This window comes from Vombatus ursinus, unplaced genomic scaffold (assembly GCF_900497805.2).
Source record: "Vombatus ursinus unplaced genomic scaffold, bare-nosed wombat genome assembly UNPS02009205.1, whole genome shotgun sequence".
Classification (NCBI taxonomy): Eukaryota; Metazoa; Chordata; class Mammalia; order Diprotodontia; family Vombatidae; genus Vombatus; species Vombatus ursinus.
In genome coordinates this window covers 57,843,784-57,853,399 of record NW_020948983.1, presented here as the reverse complement: position 1 = coordinate 57,853,399, position 9,616 = coordinate 57,843,784, and the positions used below count along the sequence as shown (strand labels likewise).

The window sequence follows — 9,616 nt, the reverse complement described above, 5'->3', positions numbered from 1 at the left end:
TGCCTCTTTCAATTATGTATTCTAAGTGGAAACTATGCTCTTTCAAAAATCTTCTGTAATTCATAGGTTTCACTCAGTCTGACCTTTCAATTGTTTGAATGACAGAAGTACTTGTACAGGTATCATGGAATATACAAAGGGGAAAAAAAATACCCTTGATTTCAATCAAGTGAAAGGATCTGGATTAAAATCCTGTCTCTTTATTTCACTTCTTTGGTATAGATTCCTCATCTATAAATTGAAGAGAAAGGTTTTAAGGTCTCTTCTAGTTCTAAATCCATGTAGGATCCTGTGATCCATTCTCATTCAGAACAGTTTTAACCTTACTGTTAAATATAAGAGATTATAGATATGAAGGGACCCATGTTCTACAGCAGAGAACTGTGTCTGAAAATAAGACTTTCTGTGTCTGGATCTTGCAGCTTGTAGCCGACCACAGAAGAGAGGCAAAGTGACATCGTTTGAGACAGCAGCAGTGTAGGCCAATGAAGGTAAAGGAGAGTGAGCTAGTTCTCTTTGCCAGCAGCCTGAGGCTCAGAAGTGCTAATCAAAATTCAAATAAAAAAAGGTCCCTAATAGATTTAACAGTTTTTACTGTTAAGAGAGGGTTCTCACCATGTGAACAATTCCGCTGCTGTGCTGAACAAAACCGAGACAGTTTTCTTTTAAAGTCTAGAGCAGATGAGAGACATAAGGAGACAGAGGGTTTCATTTACTCTCAGGACACTACTGTGCCAGTGAACTAATGAGTCTCTGGGACCTTATGTTGCTCTGGCTGGGATTGAGGTTTGACTCTAATGGGCTTGTTGTCCTTCCTATCAGTCAAGTGTCTGGACAATGGACATCTGATATGGATTAAAGGGTATCTGGCAACAGGGAAGGGTCATCCTAGTACCTAACTCGGGCAGGAAACCTGGCTAATAAATGTGTTTTCAACTGCAGGAAAACAAAGGCTGAAACAAAAAGAAACTGGCTAAAATATAGAGCAGGAATGCTCAGCCAAGAGCTAAAGTGAAGTTAAGGAATGATAGAAACACAATCGCAAAAACAGTACTAAAAACTCAATATACTCAAATATTTTTAAAATAGGAAGGTAATGTTTATTTAAAACAGAAATCAACATGACTGCAGCATTTTGATTTAGCTTTTATTTTTTTCCCATTCTCTGACAAAACTGAATCATATAGCAATGAAACAAATATTCTGGTTTATGCTTGGCACCCTGTATTTTTGATAATTACCTTTTAAAAAAATATAGCCAAATACATGCATTGTACTATTACTAGTGAAAATCCTATGACTGCAGTCATAGAACACAAGTACCGAGGAGCAAGACTGTTCATTCAATCGACAGGATTGGGGTTATTCTGTAGCTTAAAATAAGAGCACATGCTGCCACCTAGATAAATTCTATAGCTTTAGTTAGAGCCTGATGGTAGACTGCTAGGGCTCGACCACTTGGAAATGACAAAAATTTTTTTTTGACTTTGTGTAAAGAAAATACAGTAAAGGTAAAAGGATTTTTAAAAAATCTTAACAATTTTTAAAAAGAAAACAAACAAAGACATTCAGGTTTTGAAAGATGACAGTGATTATTTGTAAGAAAAAAAAGTTGCTTATTAGAAAAAAAAATACAGTAGACATATTCCTCTCAGGAATAACCAAAGCTCCACAAATTCCACCCCTCCAAACCCACCTATCTATGAAGTTTAAAAAATAGAAGTTTCTTGAGTCTAAAAGTATGTAAAAATATAGTGTAAATAAAGAAATGGTCTTTTTTATTTATTAGATTTTTTCTTTTCGTTGGCTAAAACAAGTTGAGTGTATGCAAACTTAAATACAGAATTACAGTTATAGTTTGACAAATAAATTAAGATCCCTTAATAGCAAATAACAAAGAATGTTGTTCCAATTTCTCACACCACCAAGTTTTAATTTGACTGCTAGAAGACAAAGAAAAAGTTATGTCTCTCCCTGTCAATGAGAAAATCGTGGTTGTTGTTGCTTCCAAATGGGTACTAAGAATGATAGTGTTTGCAGATATCAATGAACTATGATTCTCAGATGAACTTATTCTTGTCTTTGGCAGCTTGTTTTTCAGATCTTGTTTTGTTTTCTGACATAATTCCTAGGACTGTCTCAACATCATCAATAAACCTCTGTGATGAACATGAAAACAATACCCATTAGTCTTTTATGAAACATTCCAACAACCTTCTTGGCAATCATATGCAGTCTTATGAATCTACAAGTATGGCTTCTTGGCAGATGAGAGCTCATAGAGCCATTAGTTACTTTTCAGAAAAGAGCTCAGATAACTCTTTATTTTAAACATAGCTTTTACTTTTCAAGTAGATTTATCCTCCATTATAGGAACAGAAGATTGTACTTGAGTCAGCATGGAGAAGGTAAAGTACCGGGCTCAGTCTAAGGAGTCAAGAGATCTGGCTTCTGGTCATGTCTCTCTACTAACTAGGTACATAATATTAGTCAAAATATTTAATCTCTCAGTACTTCAGTTTTCTTGTCTGCAAACTGAAAAAAAGAGCTACTCAACTTCATTGGATAAATGAAGGAGTAGATGAGAAATGCTTTTACAAAGAAAGTGTCACATATATCAACTTCTCATTATTTTCATATAGAGATAATAATTATAATGTGATTATTATTGCATAGAGGCAGCAAGATAGCATAGTGGATTGAGTACTGGTCTTGGAGTCAGGAAGACCTGAGATCTAATCCAGCCTTAGGCGCTTAATTCACTTTGAGATCCTGAGCAAGTCCTTTAATGTCAATTTACCTCAGTTATGTCATCTGTAAAATGAGAATGATAATAACATCTACTTCCCAAGGTTGTTGTGAGGATCAAATGAGATAGTATTTATAAACTGCTTCGCAAACCTTAAAGGGATAAATACTAGCTATCATCATGATCATTTTTATAATTTTAGGTTTTTTAAAATATTTTATCTTATAGGACTAAAAAAATCCCTTTCTTCTCCCCCTGGTTATCCATCTAACTTATAAATAAGTTATTGGAAAAAATGGGCATTTTATATTGATTCACTTTAGGAGTTATGGATAAGATGGATAAGAAACAAGGAGATGAAGATGTCCCATAAAACTAGTAGCACCTTTGGCCTCTCAGACTTTTCTTTAGATAAATTCGTTCTGTTATTTCAAACCATCTGTAGAACCTTGTCCCATCTACAGGCTAGGGAACCATTTAAAGACATTAAAAAACAATTCACCTATTGACACACTTTGAAAGAATTTTGGGGATATATATATATTAAGATAATTCTGTTTTTTAGAAGAGATAAACAAAACAGGAAGGGACTTTTGAGCCATTCAGGCTTCTAAGAGCATTGTCTTGATCATATTCAATTGTAGAAAAGGGCAATAGAAATAGTTTCACTTAAACAGGGGTTTATAAATTCTGCTTGCCTTAGGACTAAGCTAAGAGGCCAACTGGTTTTGGCCTGGGCCTTCTGGTTTTGAATGATCTCCAAATTTGGACATGGCTGTCCTTGTCATTTGCAAATTTGTGCATATGGACAGTTAGTTAACAGATACATTAGACTAGCAATGGACCATGATGTGAAATAGAACATATGCCATTTGGGACTAGTGAAAAGTGATGCAGCACTGGTCCATTTGGAGAGTGAATATCTTTAATATAATGGGGCCATATATAATGCTACTACATATGATAATGAATGTGAAAATACCCAGAAAATAATAAACCAGTATGTAAGAGGAAGCCTGTATTACTATTGTTATTGTTATTAAAATAGAACTAGTCTAGAGGAAAATGTATTGAAAAATTAAATGTATTCAAGAATAAATGTGAAGCTTTCTGTTTCAGGGGAAGGAGTTATGAGGAAAAATGAACATGGTACTCTGACTTACTTAATCTTGGTTTTTAAGTCATGGCTGGTTGGTTAATGATGAATTGGAGTTATGCTTACATGACCATTTTTGTCTAGCTAGGATTACAACCATCTTTGATATGGTACTGGTTCCTGTTTTCTGAATATTTAAGAATTACAATCAGTAATCCTGCCCTGAACTTTGTCAACATCCTTGAAACTACTCACAGGCCTCAGGAAGTCAGAAATGAAATAGCTATTGTAATTTGATAAAACTGGGCCAGAGCAAAGGACATAAAATATACTATGGTATTCTAATGGTCCATGTTGATATACCTAAATCATTATCATCATTAAATTAGCAAGTTTAGGAACTGGAAGGGGCCTTAGAGATCATTTAAAGAATAAGGAAACTGAGACACACAGAAATTACACCTATCTTTTTATGATTTCATGGAGTCTCTATGATTCTTAATTCCTTAGGAAATAACCAACCAGTCTGTAGTATTATTTAAAGTACATTTTTAGCTTGTGATTCTGATTGTGACGGTCTTCTGGCTCCAGTGTGACATTCATGTGTACTCTCTCACTTTTGAAATGTGGAAATGTAGTTTTGGAAATAGCATTAAGTTAAAGTAAGTCTACTAGATTTCAAAGGAAAAGTTTCAAACTATTAAATTTAACTAACAGGTTCAGCGGGGACCTTACAATATTGACCCTCCACATTGTAAAATATGCACTGCTAACAATAAAAAAGGATGGTTTAGCACTTGTTTACAATACAGCATGAGGTATTTTCAGCCCTTGTACAGAAATCAACCAGGATCGTTAGTTAATTAACACCTCACCTTAAAATTGGTCTCGCCTTGCATATTAGGTGATGATATTTCTTGATGGATGATGAAGAGATTGTGAGCGAAGGTCATGAGGACCCCCTGGAGATCCTCTGCGATTGTTCTGTTAATGATATCCAAACAAACGAGTTTACCAACGATTCCCCTCACATGCTTAAAAACAATCACCCTCTCATTTGTGCCTGTCTGGTGATGGCATTTAATGAGTATTTTCAATCTCACAAGGTGGCAATCTTCAGGGAGATATGAAAGATGAGGCTCCATTTTAACTTGTCAACAAAAAGGATTTGTGTAATAAATATTTTTTATTAATCAACTTAGCAGAAGATAGCAATAGGTTCAGTTATTCCAAGCAAAAGGCTACCACTGAGCCAGGCCACTGGTATGAGCTCATATGTTTTTAATGTTTAAATTAGTTTAACAGAACTGTTGCTATGCACACCAGTATAATTCATGCCTGACATAATTCTTTTGAATATAGAGACATATGAACCTCAGCATTATTGAGACTTTTGCTGTGTCCTTGTTTCCACACAATAGAATTATAGTTTGGCTCTTTGGTGGTCTACTTTCTTTGTCATACTCATAGGTTGCTATCTACCTGTGCTACAAAGGGGAAACACCCCATTAATTCACTACTTTCACAACAAGCCTATACACACACTCTACACACTTCAGCTGTAGCCACAAGGTAATCTGAAGATGACCTTTCAAGTCTCTTTCTACTTCAAGATTCTGATTCTGTAATAATAACAACTCATATTTATAAGGTTTTCTCACAACAACCTCATAAGAAAGGTAGTGGAAGTATAATTTCCTGATTTTTTTCAGAGAGGAAATGATCTGAATTAATATCCTATTGTTTGCGTCCCTGTGGCTTGCATTGAATTCTCTGAAATCTAGTTACTTGATAGTTAAGGCTTTTGGCTCCTTCCCTATGTCATAAAATCATAGAAGTGAAGAGTTGGAAGGTGCTTCAGAGGCCGTCAAAGTCTAACTTTAGCAGCAATAACCTCTTCAAGATTCCTGAAGAGCCTCTGTTTCAAGACTTCCGCTGATATGGAATTCACTACTTTTTCAGACAGACTCTTTCAGTTTTAGATAACTCTGATTTCTAGGAAGTTTTTTTTCCGTTTTATCTGAGCAGAAATTTGTTTTCCATTAACTTTTACACACTGGCCTTGGTGCCCTGTAGGGCCAAGCAGAGCTACTCTAATCTCTCTTCCACATGACCAGACTTCAAACATTTGAAAGCAGCTATCATGACCTGTCCTTCCCTACAACCTCCCTACCAAGTCTTCTTTTCCCCAGGCTAAAACTGTTCCCAGTTCTTTCAAATGATACTCCCATGCTATAGTTTTGAGTCCCTTCATCATCCTACCATCTTTTAGATGCAGTCCAACTCATCAATGTCTCTTCTAAAATATGGCACCCCAAAGTATACACGGTACTGCAGATGTCATCTGGTCAAAGCAACTAGGCTAACATTGCCCTGGCTATGGATCCTTTATTTGTTTAAATGTAGTCTAACTTTGCATTTTCCCCCAGGCACAATGCAGCTTATTTTTGGTCTTTGATACATTATGGTTGAATTGAATTGGCTGCCACATCAAGGGCATTGTCCTGAGCTTTCAGTCAATGGAAGCCTTTAGGTCCTTTTCTAACCCTTGTCCTGCCTTAGGTCTTTGTCACAGAAATTACTTTCTATCCTTGTCTCTCTAGCCTGTCCTTACACAATTGAGCTTTTGAACCAAGTCTTTACGAAGAAAGGTGAAGATTTAGAGAGTAGTGGTGCATATAGTTGAGTGCTACAAACTTAAAACAAATATGTACTTTGATTATGAGAGCACTGCCCCAGACACCAGTCCTCAATCCTAAACTCCTCTTACTAATTAATGACTTCTTCCATTATCTGACAACCTGCTAGCCTTACCCTCATCAGACCTCCTGTCCACCAGTAGATAGCCAGGGGTGTTTTTTTATACTTAGGACACTTGAAAAGAAAGCCATAGCAAGTTTTGTCAGAATAAGCTGATCATTCAATCAATCAACAAGCATAAAGTGCTTACTCTGTGCTAGGCACTGAGGACATAAAGAAAGGCAAAAGTGCAAAATCAGTCTTGGTCTTTGAGGAACTTACATACTAATGAGAGAGAGAACACCAAATATGGAAGTATTTACACAATAGATATGGAGAAGAAGGCAGGGAGCCTTAGAGGGGAGGATGTAAGTGACTGGAGAGGCTGGGAAGACTTCCTTCAGCGAGGGCAGAACCTTTTGGTACTGGATAGGGAAAGACTTTTATAATCTAAAAGAGGAAATAGGGTGAGTACAAGAAACAGCTACAAGACAGATTTGAAATGTCATAAGAGAAGTTCAATGAACTGCTAGAGAAAAGTTCGAGATACAGACCTTTGATCTGTAGGTCTGCCCAAGTCAACCCCTGCTCAATAAACTCCCATGGCTTCCTCTCATCTGCATGTTGGTTCCCCCATTCCTATGGAAGCTTGGGAAAGGCAGGAGCTTGATTTAGTGCTTTTGGCTTTCTTCGTATTCCCAGTGCTTAGCCCATGGCCTATAATTACATTTCTTTCCCAGCTGGAAACACTAGATGCAGGCCCAGGTTTGTGCAAGCCATGGTAGAACTTACCTAAGGAACCTCTAATGCCTTAACTTAACTGATGTGTTTCTTAGATTCCTAACTTTTGAGATCTGCCCTCCTCTAAACCTTTGCTACCTTCCTAGATTCCCTGACCACCTCTTCCTGATCTCTGATTACCACAAACTCCTCGCCAACCTGGAGGGACTGCTATTGCTTGGTTCCCTGAGTTCTTCCCCAGTGCCCCGTGCTCTTTTGCATCCTATGGTACCAGAGCCAGAGATTTGGAGAGAAGGAAACAAAAATGTCTCGCCACTGGCTTTCAGGTTCTAATTATAAATTGCTATTTTCTTCAGGGAAAGTAAAAGCTTGAGGATTAGGCCTGAGGGAAGGCTGAGGAGGGAGTCAAATCAAAGCTGTTTTCATGTATGTGCTCATAGTAGATTTATCACTACCATTACAGACAGTGAGAAGGAACTTGAACTCAGTATTCCAACTGCATCTTGTTTGTTTATTTCTTGCTACTAGATAAGAGCAAATAGAAAGCTAATATGATTTGCTGGGGCATAAATAGGTTAAAGAGCACTTGGACAAACAAAAGAAGGCTAAACAATAGGTGGGGTTATTTGCCACTTTTTTGGAAAAGAGCTGAATATTCATATGATATCTAGGAGAGGAGTTCTGAGATCCCTTCCAGCTCTAAAATGTCCAGATCTATGGTTAAAACAATATTCTCACTACATTGCTAATGCTAGGAAGAGCAAGAGATCCTGGAGACAAATGCACATAATATTGGGATGAATTGAGGAATAACAAATCTGTAGAAGGCAGCCCTAGTGAATACCCATGGAAGACTGCCTGAAGTTGCTACCAGGATTAAAAAAAAAAAAAGGGACAGGGGATCCTACCATTTTATGGAACATCTTGACTAATCTCTTGGGCTCTTTTTTGAGCATTGGAGTGATAGGGCTTCCCACCTGAGCAGGGAGTCCCTAGCTCTCTTTCTACTGATCTAATGTTTTTTGCTTTTCTTTTTTTCCCCCAACCCACCTTTTTAACTTTATTTCCCACATTTCCCCACACGTTCCCAACATTTGAGTCAACCTTGACAAGATGATCTTCCCCGAGCGTGCTTATATTTGGGCTTTCATGCTTTTGCCCATGCTGTCTCCTTTTTCTGAAATTGATAGAGTGCTTCCTCCATCACTCTGCCACAGCTGCCTTCTACCTCCCACCCTCTTCTGTATTTGTTAGAATTCTATCTGTCCTTCAAGGCCCAGCACAAGTGCCATCTTCTTCACGGAACTTTCCTTGAGTCTTATCAACCATATACAATCTCTTCTATGTATGAACCCTTGTAACAGTCTGTTCAAACCTCTCTTATAATATACAATCTGTCTTGTATTATGGTTAGTTGCATACTTGTAATATTAGTATATTATAATAGTAGATTATAAACTCTTTGAGGAAAAAGGTTATGCTTTATTCATCCTTATATCTATCACAGTGTCCTGCAAATAGTTGAATGAATGAATCCGTGGGTCACATCCCCAGTCCTCCTTTTCCCTTCCCCCATCTCCTTATCAATGTACTAAGGAGAATGGGGCCACTGTGGAACCTGGTCAGTGCAGAAAGAAGGGTAAGTGATGGGTATAAAATAGAGCAGGCTCTCAGTCCTTTGATGTCTTCACTGCTTCAGAGGACAGCTGACATGAGTAGAGAGAGATACCTGTGCTGGACTATTTAGGGGTATGCTGAGGTAGGAAACAGGCTGCTACCTTTGGAAATTGGCCCATCCTAGGTAAAAGGAGGATGGGGTCAATGGACTTGAGCACAGGAGAGATACCCGTTGGGGCTGAGGGTACTTGTGGCATTTGGCCTTGGGTTTCTCCTCTTGTGCTCTGATTGTGGAGCATGTGAATGTTCATAGAAATGTGTGTCAGCTTGGGGTTGAGGCTCATGCTGTACCAGAGTTTGCAAATGCCACACAGTGAAATTGGGAAAGCAATGGTGGAAGCTGTGGTCGGATGCTTAGTGCTGCTTATTTGGACCATCCCAGTGGAGCTTATTCCCAGCTTCCCTTCTACAGAGATGGATGCTGGCCCAATATGTAACTTGCATGTGTTTGTGTGTATGAGTGCTCATGTGCTTGTGCAGATAGCTGTCACAACTAACCTTTTGGCAATAAATCAATCATATTTTAAAAAAACCAACGTGTTACAGGGCCACTTTGTGCAATACCATCTGTTTTTCTACACAAAATTAAATGGTCTTTCAATAAATCAGTGCTT

The 9,616-nt window shown here is 37.8% G+C and overlaps 1 protein-coding gene across 1 annotated transcript in view; it reads right to left on the bottom strand.

The window, feature by feature from the left end:
* Positions 1-2,060: 2,060 nt before the first annotated feature.
* IQCH (IQ motif containing H) overlaps positions 2,061-9,616 on the bottom strand; it is a 257,567-nt gene continuing 250,011 nt past the window's right edge. The window contains exons 19-20 of the mRNA XM_027851991.1: positions 4,721-4,829; positions 2,061-2,159 (exon numbers count right to left, since the gene is read on the bottom strand). Coding sequence (XP_027707792.1) covers positions 2,061-2,159; positions 4,721-4,829 — 208 coding nt within the window. The remainder of the gene's footprint in view (positions 2,160-4,720; positions 4,830-9,616) is intronic.